Raw genomic sequence first — 25,741 nt, 5'->3', positions numbered from 1 at the left:
TTCCTCCACCTTAGAGGATATATGTTAAAAGATCCAGAGCAAAGGGAAATGACAGAATGCTGTCTTTGGCAGGAGGCATTTAGTATCCACAGTGATGTAAAGTTGGGGTATAAATGTGTAATGATGGAAGGAGATCAGTATGAAAAAGGGCTCAAGGAGATGAATCAGTGCTGACCAGTGTAGGAAAAGCTGAGTCTCCAGTCGCCTGAGTGCTGACTGATTGATCCTTCAGGATCCCATGGCCCCCCACTGGTGGCCCCTCTGGACCTATAATGGGGGTAAACATGAGTAGAAAAGGGCGAGGCCAGAAGAGAGGCAGGGCTCTGAGGTGAAGCAAGGAGACCAAAACCTAAAGACAGAAACCACCCTGTGGGGTAGGGAGAAAAGGGTCTGGGCCAGAATCTGGTATTAGGAAAGAGGTGGGGCGCTTACATGGACTGTGGCAGGTCCGCCGTAGCACCTCACTCAAGAAGGCAGCCTGGTCAGTGGTGCTCAGAGGGATCTCCCGGTCACTCAGCTCCTGCCCCAGGCAGCTGTGCAGCAGGCACAGCACCATGTCGTTGGCGGGACAGGGCCCCTCGGCGAGAGGAACGCCTTCTGGCTCTGCCCGACACACACTCCACTCAGCATCAAGAGCCTCCTGCTGCCCAGTGCCCTGACCAGCACAGCCCCTCCTTCAGCCTCCAAGCCTCCTCCGGCCCCCATCACTCATCTGCTGGTTCACAGACTCATTTGCTCTCTATGCTCTAATACGCCCAGGCTAATTGGCTCCCTAGATGTGGGGTGAGTGGGTACGAAGTTCACTCACCTCTGGAAAGCAGAAAGAAGAACATTTGGAGCTGCTGGCACTGAGGCAACAGTCCCATTAGGTCAAAATGAAAAGGGATCTCATGGACACAAGTGTCTCCTCCCTGGTCCAATCCTAGGAGGGAAGTAAGGAAGATAAGAAACACAGTGAGACCAGATTTCCTGTCTATGGTTGCCTTCTTCCCACCCACTCCCCTGCTACACCCCAGGGGTGACTTCCCCACTGACCATCAGAGACCCTTGGCTCTGGGGGTAGGGGACTCCATTCCTTGCTCTGGCACAGCTGTATCAGGTATTCAAAGCTCAGCATGGAGCCTATGCAGGCAGCATCCCGAGGGTGGAGCTACAGAAGGAATAGCAAGGTCAGGAGTCAGCCCGTCCTAGCCCACAGACACTGGCCTCCGGCTCTCAAGGAAGCCCACAGAGTCACAGACATTCAGAACACGGAGATTAAGTACCACAGGCTGTGGTACTCTCAAAGGGATGACACCCAACCTGGTAAGGGGTGGGGGTACTTCTGAGGTCACTCACAGCTCTCGGGATCTCAAAATATGTCAAGTCCCGGAGGTGCTTCCAGCTCTCAGCGCCAGGTCCCACTCGCCCATATTGCGGCTCCACCCACACCTCGGTGACCAGATTGAGCTCTGAGTCTCCCTCCAGGGCCTCCACCTCCACATCATTATCATCATCTGTTGAGAAGCTAAAGGAAGAAGGGCCCTGAGCCTGGGAGAGAAGAGAGTCCAATCCATGACAACATGGCAGGATCCAGTCCACGGAGAATAGAAAGATGGCGTACACAAGAAGGACAGCCACAAGCTGCATATGGCCTTACTGGATCTGTGCCTGCCTGAAGAAGCATCTAAAAACAGCGGCCCCTTCCCCAACTCCCTCAGGTATGGGAGACAGAATTTCAGAGGACAGTAGTGAGGAGGGGGAATGTGGAGAGAGGCAGCTCTCCAAGAGGGGCCTGGTCTCACCTGTCCTTGGTAGAGGTGGAATGCGGGGGGAAGAGGATGTACTGGACAACACATGTGTGCCTCTCTTCCACTGTAGCCTGCCCCAGGGGCTCATTCTGGGGGTAGAACAGGAGATCCTGGGCAAAGCTGGGCAGAGACCTGACCCTGCCCAGCTCTGGCCCTCATAACTTTAGTCCCCTTGACACACTGTGCTGGGACTGGCATTAGGTCTTGGCTCCTATGCCCAGAGGGTCCCTGTGAGGCAGTTTCCAGCAGTTCCAACCCAACTCAGAGGCAAATGTCCCTGGGATGATGACGAACTTTGGTGGAAGGTGGTACTTACCTGAATTGGAAGTTCCAGCACCATGTTGATGATTCCTTCCCCGCTGCAGGCAAAGTGGAACCCTTCAGAGAGTCGGACTCTGAAGCCCCATAGAGGGGGAAGGGCAGAATGACATGGGTAAGAGACACTCAGAATACATCCTCCTACCCTCCATGCCACTCATGTACCCACCTTCCAGTAGCCATCCAAGCAGACTTGTGTGCTGGTGGCCCTGCTCAGACTACAGGTCCCTTGGGTATAACAGGTCCAATTAGGACCAGAGGCCAAAGTAAGTAGAGTGGAAGAAGAGGGGAAGGTTAGTAGCATGTGCTGCTCTGTACTGGATACTTTGTATAGCAACAGCAGCAAAGAGACTGGGGATTAGGGAGGGGCAGTGTCTAGTTTACTGGCTTTCTGACAGTATCTAAATCCAGAGTCTACACTAGCTTTCTCCCTGCCCCAAGCTGCCTAGCTCAGGTGACGTACTCGGTGAGGATGGAGAGGAGCTGGGCAATGGCACTGAGCGGCAGTGCGGGGGCCAGTCCTGATGGAACACTCCAGAGCCAACGCTGATGGTAGAGGTAGCGGGACAGTGATGCTAGGCTAGAAGAGGCTGAGCGGCCTGACACCAAAGGCAATGGCCCTGGCGGCTCCAGTGTCAGCAAGAAGGGTGCCCGGTAGTCCAGGGGTAGCTTCTCATACCTGGGAAACAGGAGCAATTCCCAGCTGACTGCTACTCATACCCAGCTAAGCCACAGCCCTCCCACATGCTCTCGGCCCCAACCCCACCCTCTGTACCAACCTGATGAGTAGCTTGTCCAGTGGCTTATGTAGGACCACAAGGCAGGGCCGGTCAGACAGGGCCTGCTGTGGTCCCAGCATGGGAGGGGACTTGGAGGGAGAGTTGCCCCCACCAATACCACCTAGCCCTTTTCGTTTCACTTTGGGTGTTGGCTCCTTGCTTTGCACCCGGTGGGGGAAACGCAGCCGCAGAATCTCTTCCTGCAAGCCTGACACAATCTGAGGGGAAAATGTGATCAGTTCCTTTCACTCCTATCTCCTCCAGATTTGGGGTCCACAGACAAGTTGTGGGAACCTTACTTAATCTGGGAGCTCCTCTCTCTACTGGCCCTGACCCTGTGGGTTTGAGAAGGGGCCAGTCTATACTCCAGGTTCCTTGGGCTGGGAGTCGGTCAGGGCCCAGCTCACCTTGTGCCGAGCCTGTGCTGGTGTGCCGATGGGAAAACCCAGGCGAAGAACCATGCATGGAGCCTTGGAGATGATACGGACCATGTAGAAGGAGGAAGGGGGCTGGTCTGGGGAACTGGGGAGAAATGGGAGTCAGTGAACAGTTCTAGGTTAGGAGTACGTCTAGGAGGAAATAGGGATGAGGTCTGGGGTTAGAAAAAGAGACATGGCATGAGGTGGCTGGGAAGGAGTGAGGCAACATCACTTTGCTCACCTGGAGAGCAATTTCACATAGGAATAACCCTCGACTAGCACGAAGCTGCTCCAGTCCCGAAGCAGAGAGGTCAGCGAGGAGTGTGAGATCCTGCACTGGACAGTGCTGTAGCGCCCATTGCTGCCTGGGGTGTGCAAGTGCTTGGGGATTGGTCTGGGAAGAGGGGTCCACATTGAGGTCAGACCTCCCAGCCCATCTTGGGGGAAAAGAACAGACTGCTACCTCTTTCTTCTAGGCCCTGGCTGAGGATATGGGAGCTGAAGAGCAGGAAGACTTAGAAAGGGTCACAGTTTTCCATGACCAAGGTTAGTAAATGCTCATCTGCTGCTTCTCTTCCCCATCACTCTTTGACCCCTCACCCCTGCTCCTCCATCCCAACTATGGCCCAAGGAGGATACCCACGTGTCATGTTCCAAGATTAGTACGAGGCGATGCATGTGCAACCAACGCTGCCATGAATTTGCATCCATGGACAGTACTGGCTTCCAATAGGCAGCAAACTGAGCATGGGATGAGTCTGACCCACTGTGTTGAAGGGAGAGCACCTAGGGACAGGAAGGACAGCCCTATAGGAGCATTTGTGGAGAACCAGGGTACAACCTCCAAACAGCACACCGGACTAGAGGCTTCAGTGGGTCAGAGATGGCAGCGGTTTAAGGCTGAGGGAACCCAAAGCCCGGCTTGGCACAGAGGCAAAAACTGCCTCCAATACAAAGGCTAGATTAGGATGAACGGGCCCAAGGATAGACTACATAGTCTTTTAAAGCTGAATACAGGCAAAGGATGGAACTTGCCATGCTTCTATTACTGACTTTGGGGGAAAGTCACTGAGTGATGGCAGGATCTCAGATGAGGCCACTACTCACTAGTATAAGCTCTTTGGCTGGCAAGGCTAGGATGACAGCCAAGGGCCGAGTGTGAAGAAAGCACAGGACAAAGGAAGCTATGGTCTTCAGAAAGTGCACAGTTCACAGTAATTGGCAGTGATGAGGAATGGGTGAAGGGGGACAGAGTATGCCATGTGAAGAGGGGGCTAGGGGGCTTGCAGGCCGCTGGGATACACTATCTAGACATTCTGCAAGTCTTTACCTCTGACCCCTGTGGTCTGTTGAGGAAAGCCACAACCTCTCTTTATAGAAACTTCTCTTCTCCTGGGGGCTTAGAAGGAGGGTAGAGAATTGCACTCAAGGCTAAAGCTTAAAGTTCTGATTTAGGTACCTCAGACTTAAGAAGGAAGGAAAAAGAAGGTGGTTCTGGGCTTCAGAGGCTGTATCAATCCAAGTCTGGGTGGGCAGGAAATGGGGATAACGAGCATCAGAGCCACTCACCGGGGTGGAGGAGCCAGGAGGGATGTAAAAGAGTGGCACTCCGCTCTTGGTGCTGTCTGGAAGCGTGAAATGTTCTGGGACTGAAGAGAAGGACTGAAGGTGGGCTAGCATCTGGTCTGTCTGGTTAATGCTGTAGGACAAGGGCCAACCCTGAGCCACACCTGACTCTGGTGGGTATGAAGAAAGGGAGCCCCAAGGGGACAAGAGGCTCTGGACGTGAGCCTGGTGCTCAGGGTGACTCTCTCCAGCTCCCAGCTTTACACGTCTAGCCCTCCACACAACTGAGATATCCCTGACTGAGCAGGGACCTCACTCACCTCTGCAGGGTGTTCCAGAACCGCCGGATAACGTGGGTACGATACAGGGAGCGAATGGGTTGCCTGAGCGCACAGGACACATCATGCAGAATGTCATAGCCGCCTTCCATTGTCACTTCTACCCGTGTCACTCGAGGGCCCTCAGGCTCTAGGGGCCAAGGTGCCATAGCTACATATTCGATGCGCATGTTGTGTTTCCATAGCAGCACCAGCTTCACCTCCAGCTGGGACCCTCCTTCAGGGGGAAGAAAAGGGCTAGTTAGGGGAAGCAGGAATAGGACTCCAGGCCTGGGACTGAGTCCTATACAGAACCCCCACCTACCTCATGGAACTCTAGCCTGGCCAAAGGTTCCAAGCATGGTTCCATAGATTTCAGGCCCACAGCCTGCCAACTGACTCAAACAGAATTTTGCAGTAATCTGAAACAAAGCCAAGTTGAAGATATCACACCACCCTCAGGTGACTCACCTTGGGGAAAAGGAGATAGAATTGGGCAGCTAAATGCTAAGAGAACTAAGCCCCAAAGGCAACTCAGAACCCACTTGTTTCAAATGGCAAACGGAATCTTTCACTGTGACACTTCTGTGTGCATCCTCTTTGTTCAGCACGTCCTCCCACATGCAAAGTCTGAGAGACTTGTGGGATATAGCAGGACCTTGTGACCCTTACCTTTGGCTAGCGTGACCTCTCGGACACTGTAGCCCTCTCGAAGCCGTACAGACACAGTGCTGACCAAGTCGGCTGGCACCTCCTTCTCAGTGTGCTTCTTCCGTCGCAGAGCCAAGGCAGGGTTGCTGCTGGCGGAGACCAGGTGTTCATTAAATAGGCGGTGCTGAGAGCCTAGTGAGGATGTGGAAGGGGACAGTGGTAACTTGTCAGCTGACAGAGATACAGGGGGAGGAAGCGGGTACACTGAAATCATGGGGAGAGAGCAGTGCCAGAGTAGTTAGTCCCAGTTATACTTTCATTCCCTCCCCCCACCCCCCGGAGACCCAAACCCTAGACAGATGCTGCATCACCTCAGCCCATCCTATACTCCCTCGTTCCCACACCCACTTCAGTCTGCCTCTCACCACAGTAATACTCAGGGTTCAGGGCTTCCCCGCTGCGCAGAAAGGAGTAGAAGAGAAATGCCCGGTGGTAGACAGTCAGACCCAGGTTGCCTGGCTCAGGCTCAGGACAAGTGGACAGGTAGGAGCCAAAAGTAGCCATTGCGATGAACTTCATCAATTCCACATTGGGTACGTGGCCAAAACTGCAGTCATAAGAGTAAACTCCTCCCACCTGGACAAAGTGAGCAATTGGAGAGGCACCAGAGAAGGAAGTACAACAAGAGGGAAAGAAACTGGGATTGGTGGCTGCTCCCATCCCCGGGACCACAGAATGGGAAGTGGGCCAGTGTTCTCCTGGGAGAGACCACTGCTCTGCAACTTTCCTTCCCTGAGCCCTTCTGTCTGAAGCCTGTGCCATATGGTCACATCCGTCTTCCTCAACATCAAATACTAGCCTGCTCCCATTCACTAAAGATTTTGGCAACTGGGGTTCACTGGCTTCCTGTCATCATCCTTAGAGACGTGAGTGTCTCTCTAACAAAGTGCTTCTCAAACTTTAGGGTACACACAAAACACCTGGGGATTTTGTTAAACTGCAGTAGGTCTGGGGTGGGCCTAAGATTCTGTATTTCTAACAAGTGCCCTGGTGATGTCAACGCTGCTGGTCTGTGGACCATATTTTGAATAAAAAGGCTGTAGGTCAGAGATTAGCAAACTACATATAACCTGTGGGCCAAATTTAGCCCATTACCTATTTTATAAATAAAATTTTATTGAAACACAGCCATACCCATTCATTTTCTTTCTTTTTTTTTAAATTAAGTTTACTGGGGTAACATTAGTTAATATGCTTATATAATTTTCAGGTGTACATTATCATTTGACATCTGTATATTCTATTGTGTGTTTACCATCCAAAGTCCAGTTTCCTTCAGCTACCATATATTTGATTCCCTTTACTCGCTTTTCATTTTCATATTGTCCATGGCTGCTTTCATGCTACAAGAGCTGAGTAACGGTGACAACAATATGCCCCACAAAGCTTAAAGTACTTCCTAGCTGGTCCTTTTTAGAAAATGTTTGCAGACCTACTCTAGATGATTCATTCAATTGTCTGGGCTCTCCGTTCCCTCCTCTCCAGAAACTTGCTCTATTTCACTCACCTGCCTGCTGGCTACATGCTGGCACTTGACTTGACCTAGACTACAGTAGTCCCACCTTATCTGTGGTTTTGCTTTTTTGGGGTTTCAGTTATCCATGGTCAACCATGGTCTGAAAATATTAAGTGGGCTATTCCAAAAATAAAGGATCCTTAAGTTTTAAATTGCATACCCTTCTGAGTAGTACCATCCTGCTCTATTCTGCCTGGGACATGAATCATCCCTTTGTCTAGTGTACCCGCACTGTATACTCTACCTACCTATCTGTATCTGACATCCCCCACCTGTTTATCAGATCGACTATCAACTATCATGGTACCACAGTGCTTGTGTTGAAGTAACCCTTATTTTACTTAATAATAGCCTCAAAGTGCAAAAGTAGAGATGCCGGCAATTCAGGTATGTTCAAGAGAAGCGGTAATGTGCTTCCTTTAAGTGAAAAGGTATGTATGTGTATATGTATACACATACAGAGTATCTACAGAGTTCAGTACTGTTTGCTGTTTCAGTTGTCCATTGTGTATCTTGGAATGTATCCACTGCTGATAAGGACTACAGTACTTCATCTCTGCATTTAGAATTGCTACATCCCACTGATTACATACACCCTTACCCTTTTTAGGTTCCTTCCATCCTCCTTCTCCTGCTGCTCTTTGACTTCATTAAGACTGCTAGGCCTTGAACTTCTGCTCTCTCCAAGTCCTATCAGCAGCCGATTCACCCTCCTCTCTCAAACCACCCTGGATTCTGTTCAGGCAACTTAAAAAGCACCAGTCTCAATTCCCTGGTCCTCTTCACTTTTTTCTGCTTCCACCCCAAAACCCCAAATCCAATCACTACCTCTATACCTGGCTCCCAAATGAGATACCTCTGGATCCCAAATGGAGAAAATCACACAGTTGTGTAGGCTGGTACCACATCCAAACATATGATACCCAACCCAGCTAGTCCTTCAATCCTTTCCTCAATACCGTGCCTTCCTCCCAACCCTAGCCTCTGTCCCTCACAGTACTCATCTTCACCTTTTACTTCAAAGAGAAATCACAGACCCTTGCTGGAATTTACCTACTACATCTTCACATCTATTCTTCTAGTTTCAAAGAAAGAAGTGACGTTCTCCTGTTCCTAAAAGAGTTCTTCAATCTGTTTCTTAAGCCAATGTCCTCACTCAGATTTTTACTCACTCAGGCTTCCTTTTCTTTCCCTTATTTTCAAATTTTGCTTCACCATGGCTCCTAAAAAACATGTTTAAGTCTCTAGCTTAAAAAACAAAACAAAACAGAAAAACACCCCTCTCCTTCCTTCCTGTACTTCCCTCTGGCTACCAGTCTCTCTAATTCCTCACTTGATATGAACAGCCAAATTCCTTGTGTCAACACTTCTCTCTACTTCCTTGTCTATCCGCTCTTCAATCCACTTTAATCATTTCCCTCACCACCTCTTCACTGAAATGGCCTGAAAAAGATCCCGGTGACCTCCTAATCACCAAATCCAAAGGGCACTTTTCATTCCTCATTTTACATAATCCTTCTGCTACATCCCATACTGTTAACTACTCCTTTTTTCCCCAAACTGTGAATTCTCTGACATCGGAATCTCCTGGTTCTTGTCTGATTATTTCCCTTCATTCTTTGCTGAATTCTCTTCTTATGAAGGACTTTTAAACAGTATTCCCCAAGGTTCTTTAGGGACCCTCTTCTCTTCTCAATTACCATCTGTAGGCTGACAAATCCTAACTCTCTCTCAACTAGTACATCTCCTGAGTATCAGATCTGCATATCCAACTTCTAACTGCTATGAATAGCAGCCATTTATTAAGTAATTATGCACTACATTAAGCACTTTAAATGCATCCTCTCGCCCAATAAGGTCCTATTATAATCTCCATTTACAAATGAAGCTACTCAAGAAGTGAAGTGATGTGCCAGAGTCACACAGCTAATAAGTGGAGCTAGGATTCAGGCCAGCCAGGCGTGCCTAACTCCAAGGGCGATGTTCTTAACTGCTATCCTGTCGACCCATCAAGCACATCAAGCATAAACCTGAATTCATCATCCTGTCCTCACTACACCCAACTGCTTCTCTTCCTGTTTGCTCTGCCAGCTACCTGGTCATCACCAAAGTCAGAAACTTGGAGACATCCTTAACTCTTCTTCCTCCCTCACCTCTCACACCTTGCTAATCATAAGTCATGTCGACTTTTTCTCTTTATTTCCTCAATCCCATCTCCTTCTCGCTTACCCTAATTTCCCTAATTTAAGCACTGATCATTATTCTCAGATGACTACAGCAATTAACAGCCTCCCTTCCCCCCTCCTTCCCTGCCCTTTACCCAGCATCAAGAGTGACCTTTATAAAGCATCAACCCAACTAGTGACTTACCCTGCATTTATCTACATCACCCACAGAATTATGTTGAAACACCTTAATACAGCTGAACCAGCTTTTTCTGGCTTATGCCTGCCCTCCAATTAATAAATCCAAATTGGCCACAACTCCCTGAATATACCTCCTACCTCCTTTACTTAAGCTAGTTTGAACTGGGGTTTCGGACCCTTGCAAACAAAACAGCAATAACTAATGGGGGAGGCAGGACTGCTAGATCAATTCTGCATTCTTTTTACTATAACATGCTGTTTCCCACATCCTAAGGAAAAGTGGACAAAGACAGGAGTCCTTTCCTATCACTGCCATCTACCTTGTCCTAGACATGACTCCTTTCCCGATCACACACATGTAATTATGCTCTTGACTTTACCTGGGAAATTATCTCTTGCAATAAAATAACAAGCCACATCCCATTTTGTGAGATGCCACAATTCCTCTCCTCCATCCTTGTAAGTCCTCACCTGCACAAAGGAACAAGCCACAGTGCCACTGCGAAGCTGATTCAGTAATGTCTCACAGATGGCAACATCAGGGACACTGGTCACCCCATCTGTGATCACAATGATACCTGGAGCAGGAAAATATCAGACTCAGATCCAGGGACACTGACCTGTCAAAGTCACAGGAGGCATTCAATCGATGCAGCCCCGAAAACCTCAGTGTCTGCCAACCAATGTGCTTTATAATCCTTAAACACCCTTCTTCTCTCTTTCCTTCTTCTTCCTCTTGAGTGCTGGATCCCAGTCTCCTCCTAAGTGATATCCTTGGAGCTCTACTTTTTCCCACTGGGATCTCTGATGGTTGTCAGAGCTGGCGATACTTGAGATATACACCAACACGCACTTACCTCTTACAAACGAGGAAACAGATCCTCTTCCCAAAGGCCTACTGATCCCCTGGAACCTCTATCTTTTCTGATAATGCCCCCCAACACCCTTCTTGAGTCCTATTTCCCCAATCCCACCAACATTCCTTCTACTGACCTGCACCAGAGTTTGAGGGGAGCAACTGCAGCGCCAAGATGCCCTGACGAATCATACTGACCAGCCCAAGATCAGCTGTCACCATGGAGACTCCCATTTTCCGGCCTGGAGGCTCCCCTGAGTCTGGGGAGTGGTCCTCTGCCTGGCCCAAGTTACAGAAAAGACAGAATGGGACAGATGGCATTGCCCTGGCCATAGCAAAGCCAGAATTTACAGCCTCGCATTGCCCAAGCCAGACAGACCTAATCCTATGAGAACCCCAAATCCCTGACTACAAAGCTGAGTCCTGACTGTGCTCTCTCCCCCAATGTGTGTTCAGACACTGAATCCCAGATGGGCAGGAAGTCCAGCACCAGATGAAGTATGGGATTGAACTAGAGCAGGGCTTCCCAACCTTTTGCCAACAAGGCCCCTTTTTCATATTTTTCCATCTCCATTATAAAGCTACGTCTTCAGACATATAGAACTGCCACTTGCCTGGCTACTTCTAGGATATCGAAAGGCATGAGAGAGTGTGTCCTGGTGAGCCCAATTAGCTTTATCACTGATAGTACAAAATACTGACTAGAGATCAAAGCCACCCATGATTACCTTCTCAGATCCACCTGGAGAGAAGATCTAGGACTGAAAATACACAAGCAAATGGCCTACACATTTTCTCCCAACATGAATTTGTGTTTTGGAGAGAGTATCCAAGCCCTCTCCCAATTAGCCCTTCTATCCCTGGCTCATTCTGCCTCTGACTCTTCGCCCTGTTTTCTGCTCTATTTTCCCTCTATATTAGGTTTGTCCCTTCTCTCTCCTTTCTGTTCCTTAACAGCACCTCTACCTACTTTCTCTCCCACATACCTGATTCTGGGGGTCATACTGCTGCTGCAGCATGGTGGCCACCTTATCCTCAAAGAGACAGAGCTGCTCATATACCTGCTGCAGGAACATTTCCCGCTGGGAAGGGTCCAAAAGGCAGCCCTGGACCAGCACCTGAGAAGCACAAGGGAAAGATTAAGATGTAAAGGTCAGAGGGACACTGGGCAGTACCCCTTTGGTCTCCCTATTTATTCTTCACAGCTCCTTCTAGGTGATCCTGACTTCCCACCCAAGCAGGATCTGAGGCTGGCTAATTCCATAGCCAGTTCCTCCCTCATCAGATCATATACTCTGTCAGTCCTTAGACCAGGTATACCATATCCTCACCTGCACAAAGGGCTACCAAGTCATCAGTCACCTTAACCTGGGTTCACAACCTTCTTCTGCTTACAGTACTCCACTCTGGGTCTCCCCGTGTCCCCACATGGGGGCGCCACAAGATCTTCAAGCTCCTATCTTGAGCTACCAGATGTTGTCTACAAGCTGCCCCACCTCAGCCAAGCAATGCCTTTTTCATTCTGACTCACTTTTACTTATTGCTTTCTAAGCACTGCACTCAGAGGCCATCTGGAACTTTTCTCTTTTTTAAGCCCCAAATCTTCTTATTCCCCCAGTGAATGCTCCTTCCTTCCCTTTACCCTCAGTGATAACTATTTCCCTCCTCTTCAGATCAATAGGAATACCACATTCATCCTAACCCTGAGGGTGTACTACTCTCTAGCCCATGGGAAACACCCTCAACGTATGTTAGATGTTTATATCTATCTGTGGTCATGTGCTTCCTTCGAGGCTCTGAAGAAGATTCCTCATCCTCCTCTTTTTCCCTAAAGCTCATCTCTCCATCTAATCTTGGAACTTTTGTCTCTCCAATATCTTCATTCTCTCTCCATGGGGTTCCTTTCCTTATACTTCCAATGTAAGTAAGGGTCCCCATTCTAAAAATGTTATACAGGTCTGGTGGCCCCTTTGGTGATCCTGAGGATTTTTCCTCTCTTCTCTCTAACAGACTCCCACAACCTGTCTCACATACCCACTTCTCCTCAACCACTGCCTTCCTGTGCAACACCACTCCTTCACTCCCTATGCAGAACTAGGGAAGTGAATGAGCAAAGGCAAATGAGAGGAGAGAGGGACTCTGTACTACTCTACAGGCCGGACTGTGAGAAGCAAAACAGAATCAGAGGAATACTAGGGAGTGAGGCTATAAAAAGACGAGAAAGATGTTCCTATCTGTACTGCATAGAAGAGTGAAAATTTGGTCAACCCAAGGGTTCAACAATAAGAATTTGGCTAAATACAAAATGATAAGATATGATAAAGTCAAGGAGCCATTTAAGTCATGTTTTCAAAGACATGGAAAAACACCCAGATTATACATTTAAAAAGCATGATGTAAAACTTTGTGTCTGGAATGAGCCTGTTTCTTCTCTCTTTGGATGAGGAGTGCTGATGAGGGAGGATAAACATACACTTAAAGATGAGAAGGAAATTCCGTGAACTGTTAATCGTAGTTATTTCTGGGTGATGTATTATGAGTGAGTTTTGTTTTTCTTTTTATTTTATGTATTTTCAAATCCGCTTCAATGGACATGTATTATAAATGTGATTTAATGATTTTTTTTTTTTTTTTTTAAAGAGCAGTTAAGATACATTTTGAGGGAGCTATAGAGATGGTGAGGAAAGTGGCCCAGGGGACTTAACTAAGTCCTCTCCTCTCCATAGCTGCTGTCCTTTTTTGGACCTCATCTCTTCTCCCATGCTGTACTAATCTTCTGTTCTCCCCAGTCCAGAATTTGTTCCCTAATCCATCTTCCTCACTGGCCACAAATAAGTGTAACCTTTCCAAAGTATAAATCTGATCTTATTATGATCCATTTAAAACCTTCAAAGTTTTCCCAATTAACTATGGCTAATTGTTTTCATAGGTAATGTCTGCATGTTTTTTTGTTTTTGTTTTTTTATGTGGCAGACACTGTTTTAAGTGTTTGACTCGTATTAATTCAATCACCACATAATATTGGTACTGTTAATTATCCCCATTTGGAAAAAAGACACAGATGCACAGACATTAAATAAATTGCATCAGGGCACACAGCCAGTAAGTGGTACAGTCAAGAAGCAAATAAAATGTGATTCTAAGTTCAGCACGCTTCGCCACGACACTAAACTCCCTGAGAGAATAAAGTACAAGTTCTTAGTCATGACATTCAAGGCCTTTCATAATTCTGTCCCCCACCTTTCTCTCCAGTCTCCTCTTTATCACCACACCCCACCCCGGCCACATTTAAACTTTACTGTGTCAAAATGAATTACATGTAGTTCCCTAGAATACTTGTGACTGAGAGCACAGTTTTACAGCTCTGTGTCTTTGGTTTTGCTGGCCCCTTTGCCTGGAAAGTCCATTTCTCCATCTTTGAATGTTTAACCTCAATTCTTCCTTCAAGACACAGTTCAAATGCCTCTCTATTGAAAAGTTTTCCGTCTCTGCCCCAGGCTTGGCTAGATGCTCCCTCTCAGTGCTCTCACATCACCTGAGTCATAAGTTATCAGTGCCCTTATCACATTCAACTGAAATTACCTCCTTCAATATCAGTCTCCCCCACTAAGGTCTCAACTCCTCCCATCTGAATAGGGACTGTGTCTGATTCATCTGTCTCCAGGACCTAGCCCAGGCCTGTCATAGATCAGGCTTCATTAATTGTTTGCCAAATCAAACCAAGTGCTAATTGACTACCTAATACCCATGCTTTCCTTGCCTTGGCTACCAGCACCTGCAAAGCCTGGCTTCTGTCTGAGGATTGAGCCCACAACCAGCAGTCCTAACAGCTGCACTATGAGTGAAGAGGAAATTTGAGGAATTTACATCAAAAAGTTAATCAGCTCTTTGTTCTGCTTCTGTAAATACGCTTGCTGTATGCAGGAGCTCATGCAAGAACTCACCTGCACTTTGCTCAACTTGTACATGTAACTGTTTGTGCCCATAGCAACCCTGCCACTTGTAGTATCATGTATCTTGGCAGATCCCCGCTTCTTGTAACAATTTGTAACCAGCAGTAACCCACAACTCCTGCCCTTCCACCAATGTTATTACTTGCAACCACAGCAACTCTCTTTGCTTTCTAATGGGCTGAGCTCGAATCTACCAATCAGCTCATGTAAATGGCCTGTATATAAGAAATGTTGCAACTTTGCTCTTGGCCCAGACTCTTCAGAGCACTAGCTTCTCTGGGACCCTGCGTAATAAATTTGAGTTCTCCTTTTCTCCAAGTTACTGCTTGGTTTTTTGCTGATCTGACTTTGGAGCTTTTCCGCAACAAGAGAGCACTTTAATCCAGGGTAGAGGGCTGCGGTCCAGGTATGCATCAATTGCCTTGTTGTACATTTCAGACCCTCAGATGCTTTTACTTGCATCTCTGTCTCTCGAAGACAGTTTCACAGCTAAGGTGACAATGTAGCCATCAGAGACAGTTTCAAGGTAAGCCCCTACCAATGAGTTGAGGGTAATCAAGAGCAGATGAGGGGAAACTGGCTATGCTTATCTAAGCCAAAAACAGATATTCCAGTAACAGACTTGGCCATTCTCCAAAAGGAGTGTCTTGTGATCGCCTGCTTGGGTGTTGGATAAGCGCTGTAATTATCTGTATGGTCAGCATTATACCCGACACTTTACAGGGCCCTCAGAGAAAATGACCCGCCTCTGTCCCTGGAAGAAATTACGTTTCTGGGTATTTGTTATATTTCAAAAATCATAAAACTACTCCTAAAGACCACCCCTGGGGGTAATGCCATGAGTCAGGACACCAGTAAACCTTCTGATGGAACTAAAGGAAGAGAGGAGAAACAGAAAACAGACATCCAGTGGCCAGAACCTGAGACTTACAGGAAAAGTGAGAGAGGTGTTTGCCAATCAATGCCAACTGACCCCAAACTTATGGAATTGATTCTTTTCAATAGGAGAGAAGCTCGGAGATGACTAAGAAACAGTAACCTTTAAGAAGCCAGCAGAGCTGGGGACTTTGGGTACAGGCAGTAGGACAGGATAAGGACTTGGTCAGAGGACTATCAGAAATGAAGCCTGAGGGTACAAACTTGGAGAAAGGATATAATAATACCTGGTGAGACTGGAGGCCAATGATTGAGGAGTAGGCCTGGATAGTTACGTAGATCTCAGGCTGGAAGTCGATGCAAGATCCAGGTACTCGGAAAGGCCGAAGCAGCCCACTTAGGCAGCGGGAGAGGGCATGGAAAACTTCATCAAACAAGATTTCCCCTGTGGAATCATCCTGAAGGCAATGCAGAGAAAGATCTTTCAAGGGTAAGTAAAGACAACCCAGAGCAGCTGGCAGGAACAAGCAACTTCCATGGATCAGTGTGACTCTTCATGTTGATCACATCCCCTAATAGTGCAGCAGATGGAATGGGATCTTTCTTTAAACACCCACCGTTCCTTTGCAGCCTGTCTGTCTGCTTTCCACAATGGTAGGCTGGGATTTTTCACTTCTTTCAGGCCTCTCCCTCTCCTCTTCACCCCCATCCCATCCTTTCTTCTCACTGTCTCCCCCAGGCCCTTACCACAATGCCAGTAGATGGGCTAAGGTCCAGCTCAATGACAAATCGATACTGCCAAGCCAGGAAGGTGACCCGGGTAGAAGGTACAAGGAGAAACGGCCTTGGGACCACTGGTTCATCTGGCTGCCACCCAGGGGGCAGGACACTGAGGACTTCCAATTCCTGCTCAGACTGAAGCTGACAATTTGGACAAAGAGAAAAGGAAAGTGTCACCCTTTTCTTTCCAGGACCTAGACTTCTATATCTAAAAATGACACACCATTGGCTCTACCTGCCACAACCCACTCGTACACTCTTCCTATCTGGAAGATTATTAAACAAAATTTCCCCTGTGGAATCATCTTGTGGGCAAAGTCACTTGCCCCTCTTACAATCATACCCCTCAGAGTTAGTCTCCCCTCCTGTTTCCTTCTAGTACCCTCTTAGAAAAACCGATCTTCTGACCCAGTTCCTTGCATCCTGTATGTCTCTGGGCCTCACCAACATCTCCTGGGGTGTGGCCTGAACAGTTTGATGCAGGTGATTGAGAAACCAAGCCAGACGAACATTTCGAGAGATTCGATAATCCTTTTTCATCAACAGGAACACCTGCCCAGCTTCTTCTACCTGGGGACAAAGAGACATCAATAAAATTATTATATTGTTTAAATATATTATATTATTATAAAAATTCACTGAGTTTCTAGTATATACAGATCACTGTGCAAGTAACTTGACCAAAGAGCTCACAATCCATAAGTGAAAAACAAGGCAGCAGAGGTGAAAAGTTTACCCCCACCTCCATGTAAAGTGTTCCCAAGGTTTCAATTCTTAGCTCTCTGCTCCCATTCCCCCTGTAGACCTCTACACAGATGAAGTGACCGTTATACATTATAAAATGTTTATGTGAGTTTCTCCTATAAACTTCAGGGCAGGGATTGCATCTTGTTCTCTTTTTGTGTGCCTGTACTTGGCAAATTGTTTAAAATAGAGCAGACCCTCAATAATGCCAGATAGCTCCTCCTAATAATCCTTGACAACAGCAGGAACTAAAAGAATCTTCACTAGGGAATGGCGAATCTACTGAATACCTCAAAATCAAACTTCCATGGGTCACAGCCTCCTACCCCCGCACTTATCAGTTACCAACACTATAGTTCTTTCCCTCCATGGCTTCATGGACAGATGGTTCAATAATGTCCTGATAAGCATCGATTCCCTTGCTCACGTCTTTGTCCTTCCACTGTATAAGTCCTGCCAAATCCTGGCTCAGGATGAAGTTGATATTTTCCCTTATCCATACATATCCCACATCAGGCCTGCACTTGGTAGAAAGAAACTTGCCACTTCTGGCAGGCCTTTACCGATTTTTTTACTTCTTGGTCAGCAACCTTTCCTATTCCCCTCAGAAGGTTTTCCAATCCCTCAACCCTCATAGTCTCGAACGATAAACATACCTACTGTTTCACAGAGAAAATAAGGGTCAACTACTCTAATACCTTCACAGTTTTTTCCTGATTAATCCTTATCTGTAACATTCCTTTACTTCCTTATGTTCGCCTCAGATGTAAAGATTACTCTTTTCCTGTTCCAGACAAATTACAAATTTCTCCTCCTTTTTCCCCGACTAGTAAGGCTGCGAGGATTGAAGAGAGTGGTAGAGAAGAAATGAACAGAAGTCAATGACACCTGTTGAGAAAGGTGGTGTTGAAAGGAAGTGACGTTTCCCCCCACCTCCCCAAGATGGGGAAATATGCATGGAGAATAGATCGAAATAGCTCTGGAAAAACAATAATATAAGGTGCCTAATATCAGAGAAGAATATGGAGAGCAGAGAGGCAATGGCTAAAGATAAAGAAAGTCTTTCTTCTTCTCCACAAGGAAAGGCAAGCATAAAAAGATATAGAAACAAATATTGGGAAATGGCAGGGATCAGAGTAGAAGGCAAGAAGAGGAAAGGAACTCATATATATTGAACACCTAAATATATTCAACATTTTGTAGAGGTTATACAATATATAACCTCTGTAAAGGTTAAGTGAAAGAATTTCAGATTCAGACAGCAGAGATTTGAATCCCAAATCAGCCACATAGTAGACTTTGAGACTGTAGAAAGTTACATCTCTTTAAATCTCAGTGTTCTCATTTGTAAAACAGAGAAATCCTAATACCAATCTAATAGTGCTGTTATGTGGATTAAGTGAAATCATGCATATGAAGTGCTCAGCACAGTGCCTGGCACTTAGTAAGAATACAATAAAATTTAACTATTAAATGTACTACCAGAAAACACAACACTAGAGTCTTTATATAGGTAAACTTGTTCAGTCTTCGCACAAAACATTTAACAGAAGAAAACCAAAGTTCAAAAAGTTAAGTGACTGAACATGATTAACAGGTAAAGGGTCAGAGGTCAAACACAGGCCTGATGAGTTGCGAAGCTCATCTACTGAGAGATAAATTAATAAAACTAGAGACTTGAGACCAGAAAAGATTTAAAGTGGTCACAAGAAGGAACATGATAGTTTATAAGCAGAAAAGATATTCTGACATAACCAGAAAGACAAAAAGATAATTTACACAATGATATGTGATTTAATATCATTTTGCATTATGTCGCTACACCATTAAAGATCATACTTAGGGAAATTCTACTCTCTATTACACTGCTTCCATACACTGGGCTGAGGTAGGCCCTGGCTAGGATTTTGTCTTTTATCCTAACAGATCAAGCTACCAAACTCTTTTTTTCAGCAGGGTAGTAGTATATTCTCATTTTTACGGTCTGGCTACCATGTGATTCAGAAAGATCCCCTAATGACCAGGGGAAATGATAATGATCTAGACCAGAGCTACTCAAAGCAGCCATTCTGTGAATTGTTTTAGATTGGTCACCGATGAGAGTTGTGCTATAATGTAAAACCACCACTGCGTTTCATTGAGAAAGTCTTGTTATGACTTGAACTAACCTTTAAGATAAGTGAGCTTAGCTGCATTTTAAGGCATCTTTAGAATAAGACAGACAAAAACTGGTGTTTGATTGGAAGTGAGGAGGAAAGTAACAAAAAGGAAGGTGTCAAGGATGACTAAGGTAGCATTAGAAACCAGTAAGTGGCATAATGATTTCGAAGTTAGCTAGAAAAATTGTGTATATTTACCATCATTTCTAACCATCAACCTCCACGAAAGGTCCCATCAAATTCTAGTCTTATTGCCAATCTCCTAAAAACAGAAAAGGAGTCTACTGATAAAGGAGGAAACTGCAGCAATTACTTTCCTTCTTTCTCTGATCCAAGGTCTCAGGGTGGGATACTCTCATAAACCAGGCAACCTCTCCCTCAGGTTTGACTGAGTTGGTGTGGGTATGACATTGGTAACCTCTGTGAGTTGACTATGCTGGATCCCTGCCAAGGTTCTTAACTAAAAAAGGATAGGCTGGGGCTCAGAGTATTATCAGAACAGGAAGGATATCCTAATTTAGCAGTCCTTTCTGTTTATCACTCTATCCCCAGAGCCTAGTGCAGTGTCTGACACGTAGATGCTCAATACAGTTTTGCTGAACAAGTGAATTCACTACACGTTCTAAGCAAAGCAAACTCTACAGTTAAAACTAATCATAATCATTACAATTGTTCTCAAGGTAAGATAATCTTAACACTTGTCTCGATACTATTTTCCTTTTCTTCTTTGGTCCTAAGACTTTTTTTCAAATGCCAGCCTGTTTCAGCTACGCAAGGAAACACCAAGGAAAGGAGTTTTGGCACATACTGAGCCAGGGTTAAAGGGTGGAGAGCACATGTCAGAGTCAACAGCATAAGGACAATTGAGGACACTTGGTCACTCTATCTCCTCGGACTAAAATTTTGGCAATTCTGGGTTTAATAAATGAACCTTTCCAGGATTCACTGCACTGTTAGGTACCTCTGCTGGGCAGTCACAAAGCAGTTTATGGTTCTTCTTCATAGCACCCACCAGAGTTTATAATAAAAAATTTGTACAATTTTTAATGTTTGTTTTCCCAATAAGCCTAGAAGCTCCAGGGAGGTAGGGGCTGTGTCTATATATTGTTCTTTGCTGTATCCCTAGCAACTAGCACAGTGCCAAGACACACTAGGTGTTCAAGTATTTGTTGAATAAATGCATGAAAGGGAAATCATTCTCACCATCAATTTCTTACCAGTTAGTCTTAATTTTTCACTTTTATCAACATCTGCTCTTTGTTTTTCAAGAGCTTACATCCTTCCTCATCCACTTTATGGAACAACTAGCCTATTCTTTTGTTTGGATCTTTCCTTTGCTTCCATAAAAGCTGGGGGTTTTTTGTTTTTGTTTTGTTTTGTTTTACTAGTATTTTCATTAGGATATTCTTTTCTAGTACTATCTTCTTTTTTTGTTTGTGGAATCTGGGGAGGGTACTCTGGTGTGGATTTTAATAGGTTTGTTTTGAAAGAAAGTATGATTTGATAGCTGAGACTATGGGCTTAAGTTTTAGGTTCCTCTTATATAAAATACCAGCACCTACCTCAATGGTGTGTGAAAGTATAAATGGTCATATCAATATAACAATAACAAGTAAGTCATCAATCAGTTGCCTCTCTGAGTCTATCAAACATCTTATGATAGCTCTGAGTCTTTGCTTCTCCATAACAAACATCTCTAGATTCTTTAAGTATGTCTCAAATGGCATAGCTTCAAATTTCATTATATCTTATATCATATGCCTATGCATGAACTCTGGCAGGTCTGATTCTCAACTTAAAATGTGGGGGCCAGAATGGAACACAATACTCAGGTGAGGTCATAGGTTCTGAGTCTCCTAGGTTCTATTTACTTTTTTAGAAGCTTGACCATTCTATTGACTTGGGAAACCTCTATGACTTTCTCAGTTGTGCTGCTAAGACACATTCTCCATTCTGTCCTCACACAGCTGGCTTTTTTGGACACATACAATTATTCAATTAGTCCTATTACACTGGATAAATTCAATTAGTCTATTGTGAAGCTTAGATGGCTGTTTTGTCTTTCTGTAAATCTCTTTCTACCTTAATGTCCCTGCTAATTCGATCAGAATGCCATTAAGTTCTTATCCAAGTCCAAAGAGGACAAAGGCAAGGTAAGAATGCATTCATTTATCAGCCAACAGATTTATGAAGAGCATGCTACATGCTAGCACTGGGCTAGGTCCTAAGGATACAATGGAAAGCAAAAATTAGCATTCTCTGATCTTACAAAATTTACCCACGGGGGGGGGGGAAAATTAATCAAATAATCACTATAATTATTGTATTAGAAACTGAGTATGTGCATCAAAGGATAAGAATGTGGTTCTAAGATAGCTTATAACCAAGTAACATGACTCAGGCTAGGGTCTTAGGAAAAAGTAACACCGAAGGTTGAGCAGGGTTTGCTAAGTGAGAAGGTAAAGGGGGATAAACCAGACGCAGGGTATAGAAGAGCACTATGCTATTAGAAAACTTTCTTCAGGTTATTAGTTAGTAGGCTACTTAATTACACTACGGTATATCTTCCATTTCTCCGCCTTATCTCAAAGTTTATTTTGAATGATGGACTGACTATACAAGGCCAAGCTAAAGTCTAACTCATTAATCAGTTCTCAAAGAATCCACTCTCTTGAAACCAGGAACATTTGCCTAACTCAAGCTTATTCACAACATTACCACTTATATCTGATCCTTCAAAGTCAACGACCCTGTCTTCAAAACATCATCTCTAAGTATTCTTCACAGTCAAGATGTAATTTATCAAAACCAAGACCTCAGAATTAATTTAACCAACTAGAATGGATATTTTTCAAAGGGTGATCCAAGGACTAGCTGCATCTGAATTACTTGAGGTGCTTATTAAAATGCAGATTCCTGGGCACCATCCCAGACCAACTTAGAATTGACAAGGCGCAGGAATCCACATTTAACAAGGACCTCAAGTGATTCTTCCACATTGTTTGAGAATCCCTGAATTAGTTGTATTTTCACAGCATCGACACTCATGCAGAGCTTCTCTAATATTTAATCTCCCTGAGTCTGAAGTGCTTTTCTCTTGGAGTAGTCTGGCAAAGAGAAAGCAGGTTTTTGGAGTCAAAATACCCGGAATCAAACGTGGTTAATATTTCCAGGCTTCAGTTTCTTCATTGATAACATGTGGATAAGAATATCTGCTTCTTAAGGATGTTGCTTCAATTAAACAGGAGAGTGAGAACAATGATAGAGGAAGCCTATCATTCTTTGGAACATTTATTGAGGCCTACATACCAATTATTACAATATGAATAAAACATCATCAGGTAATGTGCTGCATGCCATGTATACCAGGATAAAGGAAACATTCCCATCTCATTAATTTGTTGTTTTTTTGCACCTGTCCCTTTGTGGTTAAGGTATAACATTTTTTGAGGCTTTTCCAACCCTTGTGCTATTTTCTGTTAACAGAGTCCCATGAAACCATGTAGATTTTCACCTATTGAACTGTCTGAAGCCTTCTTACCACTATATGTATGCTCAAGTCCTAAAACTCTAGCATGGCCTCAATTTGACTCTTCTTTTCCAGCCTCATCTCTCACCCATTACCCCTGAGTTAGAGTCCCTAGGATCAAATGTCGGGTCTGCTTCTTATTAGTATAAGGCCTTGGTTAAACTCTGTGCCTTAATTTCTTCATCTGTGAAACAGGGGTAATAAGAGGACACATTTCACAGGGATTTTAGGAATATGAGATGATTATTTAGTAAGTACTGTGTTAGCTATTCTCATGGTCACACTGCACCCACACTAGCAGCTGCTTCCTCTCAGTTCTCCGAAGGCTCTAAGCTCCTTCTGACCTCAGGATTTTCACTATCTCCTCTGCCTGTAATGCTTTCTACCTCTTCTCATGGCCAACTTTCACTCATTCTTCAGGCTTAAATGTCATTCCTCTGAGGCAGCTTTCTGATTCATCCCTGCCCCCACCACTTAACAAAGTAGGTTAAGAACCCCTGTTAAACAATCATCCACTCTGTATTTTTCCTTTGCAGCACTTATCATAATTCGATGTTTGTTTATTCCATTAAAATAAGGAACATGTCTGTCTCACACTGCTCCATATCCACCCTGATAATTAGCACAATTCTGAGTCCACAGCAGCACTCAAAATATTTTAAGTATTTGATGAACGATTTCTTAAATCTGACTATGCCCAATCATTCCCTCTTGGGATTGTAACAACCTCTAAAAGTCAGTTACTTTTCTGCCCAGAGGCAGAAGACCTCTTCACTCCCTTTACCTCCCGAGATAAAATTTTCGGAAACGTAAATCAAGAACTTAACAAATGCTTAACTTTTGGCTGACTCCCAGGAGTGTGTGTCTTGACTCCAAGCTACTTTATATCTGCACTGTTCAATATGGTAGCCGCTACCATATGGGGCTACTGAGCACCTGAAATGTCGCTAGTCCAAAATGAGATGAGCAGAAGTGTAAAATACACATTGAATTTTAAAAACCTGATACAAAAAAAGAATGTTAACTATCTGATAATTTAAAAATATTTACTACATTAAAATAATATTTTGGAAATAGGGTTAAATATATTACTAAAATTTTTACCTTTTTAAATGTGGCTACTAGATAATTTAAATATATGGCTTGCATTAGATTTCTACTGGGCAGTGCTGTTTTAGACTACTTACCTTAAAGGTATGTTGTATTTCCCTGTAATATCCCTTTAGTTCCTCTCATTTTAATCCATAACAAAACATACTACAAATTTGTTCACGGTTTTTCTCAATCCTGATATTTCTGATGCCTAGGCTATTCTATCATCCCTGTGAACATGTCTTGATTTTTTAAAATAAGGCATAGTTTCCTACTTAATCTTGAGTCTCATCACATCAAAGCCCAATGAACTGGAGATTTAATATCCTGTGGCTACTTAATTATTTATATTATAAACATTATGGTTAACACAAGATCTGGAGCCAGGCCACCTGTTTCGGAGTCCTGGCTCTACTACTTACTAGCTGTGTAACTCTGTTGCTCTGAATATCTCTGTGCCTCAGTTTCCATTGAAAAATGGAGTATTAGTGTCTACTTCATAGGGCTGAAAGCATTAACTGGTATTGGTGAAGTGCTCAGAATGGTGCCTGGCATGCAGTAAGCATTCAGTAAGTAATGACTATTATTTGTGTCATTATACACACCCCTCACCCTTCTCGCCTACTCATATATTCTAATATTGGGACACCTCTCCTAGTGATGTTGTTCCTTACAAATATGAGCGATTTTATGCTCAAGAGCTTCTAACTCCAAAACCCTGCTACTTCTCAGTTAAGTAGCACTTGGGTAAGGTACTTAACCTCCCTCATTTTTCAGTTTCCTTATCTGTAAATGAGAATGGATATTGCCATCTTCCTTGCAAAAGTTTGATTAACAATGTATTTGAAATTTCTTGCATGTCCTTATATGCACTTCCTATTTTAATACATGCGATCCTCACAACACACCTTAAGATAGGTATTTTATGAAGGGAACAGGGTCTGGGAAGTCAAGACCTGCCCGAAGTTGAACAGATAGCTAAATAAAAGCGCCAAATTGGAACGAGGTTTCACTCCGAGTCAAAAATTTTCTCAGAAAACAAAAGCTGCTTTCCCAAAGCAAGAGCGCTAGAACTAAATTATTCATGCTATTTATGGGGTCACAATGTTTGGAGAAATACAGAAACTGACAAAGTATACATTGCCCGGTTGCTCGTTGAAACTGCAACAGAAAATCAAAATACATGTTTTCTTAATACCATTATTAGGTCAAAGAACCTGACAGCCCTAGAGTCGGCGACTTGGATGAAATTTCAGTAAACAAAACGACGAATTTCTCCTCCAGCCCCCGAAGAAATTGTGGACCACGGGGAGGAGGTTCATTTATCGAGCTTTCAGGGATGGGCCAGTCCCCGCCCCAGGCTACGCGGCCTGGTCGCCCCCAGACCCGGAGGAGGCCACAGCAGCGCCTGGTCGCAGGACCCTCCCTCTCGGATCTCAGGAACCAGCGCTGCGCCCGCCCGCCCCTCACCTCTGGCTCCGGGCGCTCCGAGGCCATCACACAGCCTTCCAGCACCGGCCCAGGCCAGAGAAGATGTTCCACTCTTGACCCCTGACCCGGCTACCTCGCACCCGGCAGGAGCCGGAAGTGAGTGGGCGGGCCGAGTTATGAGCTCTCTGATTGGTGAACGAAGCCCTCTCAGAATGACTCGCTGACTTGGAAACCGGAAGAGGAGGTCGTAGCCGCCGCTACTGCTGCCGCTATGCAGGTAAGAACCCAGTTGGGGCTGTGGATTGCCAACTAGCTTTGAGTAACGGGACCGGGAGTGGGCAGCTGAGAATAGAGTGAGGAGTTGGGGCTGAGGGGAGAGGGCAGAGCCCGAAGCTAACGAATAGGGAACGCGGGGTCGGGAGGGGAGGCCTACGGGAGAGGAAGAGACGGAGATGAGAGATGGGCTGGGAGCCCGGCTCACAGAAAACAGAGATTGCAACTAAATCGGGAGGAAGGAGGCAGTACTGACGTGCTGGGGT

The 25,741-nt window shown here is 45.1% G+C and overlaps 2 protein-coding genes across 9 annotated transcripts in view; one reads left to right on the top strand and one right to left on the bottom strand.

Moving 5' to 3' along the window:
• Window positions 1–25,359, bottom strand: part of SZT2 (SZT2, KICSTOR complex subunit) — a 50,226-nt gene extending 24,867 nt beyond the window's left edge. For 3 of the 6 annotated variants that reach the window (XM_015588959.2, XM_025046426.1, XM_025046428.1), the window contains exons 1-23: window positions 25,242–25,359; window positions 16,656–16,817; window positions 16,215–16,388; window positions 15,755–15,925; window positions 11,625–11,756; window positions 10,776–10,917; window positions 10,254–10,360; window positions 6,266–6,476; window positions 5,862–6,032; window positions 5,193–5,427; window positions 4,876–5,005; window positions 3,950–4,092; window positions 3,548–3,700; window positions 3,295–3,409; window positions 2,888–3,105; window positions 2,572–2,787; window positions 2,107–2,185; window positions 1,785–1,879; window positions 1,339–1,507; window positions 1,036–1,150; window positions 809–922; window positions 433–603; window positions 176–267 (exon numbers count right to left, since the gene is read on the bottom strand). In XM_015588959.2, the coding sequence (XP_015444445.1) occupies window positions 176–267; window positions 433–603; window positions 809–922; window positions 1,036–1,150; window positions 1,339–1,507; window positions 1,785–1,879; window positions 2,107–2,185; window positions 2,572–2,787; window positions 2,888–3,105; window positions 3,295–3,409; window positions 3,548–3,700; window positions 3,950–4,092; window positions 4,876–5,005; window positions 5,193–5,427; window positions 5,862–6,032; window positions 6,266–6,476; window positions 10,254–10,360; window positions 10,776–10,917; window positions 11,625–11,756; window positions 15,755–15,925; window positions 16,215–16,388; window positions 16,656–16,817; window positions 25,242–25,268 (3,342 nt within the window). In that variant the 5' untranslated portion in view covers window positions 25,269–25,359. Of the gene's footprint in view, window positions 1–175; window positions 268–432; window positions 604–808; window positions 923–1,035; window positions 1,151–1,338; window positions 1,508–1,784; window positions 1,880–2,106; window positions 2,186–2,571; window positions 2,788–2,887; window positions 3,106–3,294; window positions 3,410–3,547; window positions 3,701–3,949; window positions 4,093–4,875; window positions 5,006–5,192; window positions 5,428–5,514; window positions 5,605–5,861; window positions 6,033–6,265; window positions 6,477–10,253; window positions 10,361–10,775; window positions 10,918–11,624; window positions 11,757–15,754; window positions 15,926–16,214; window positions 16,389–16,655; window positions 16,818–25,241 lie in introns of those variants that run through there. The other 3 variants (XM_015588960.2, XM_025046427.1, XM_015588962.2) reach the window with 3 other exon arrangements.
• A 46-nt stretch (window positions 25,360–25,405) lies between these two features.
• Window positions 25,406–25,741, top strand: part of MED8 (mediator complex subunit 8) — a 51,655-nt gene continuing 51,319 nt past the window's right edge. For all 3 annotated transcript variants that reach the window (XM_025046431.1, XM_015588951.2, XM_006911390.3), the window contains exon 1: window positions 25,406–25,479. In XM_025046431.1, coding sequence (XP_024902199.1) covers window positions 25,474–25,479 — 6 coding nt within the window. In that variant the 5' untranslated portion in view covers window positions 25,406–25,473. The remainder of the gene's footprint in view (window positions 25,480–25,741) is intronic.

The sequence above is a fragment of the Pteropus alecto genome, unplaced genomic scaffold (genome assembly GCF_000325575.1).
Source record: "Pteropus alecto unplaced genomic scaffold, ASM32557v1 scaffold484, whole genome shotgun sequence".
Lineage (NCBI taxonomy): Eukaryota > Metazoa > Chordata > Mammalia > Chiroptera > Pteropodidae > Pteropus > Pteropus alecto.
This window is presented reverse-complemented; position numbering and strand designations above follow the sequence as displayed.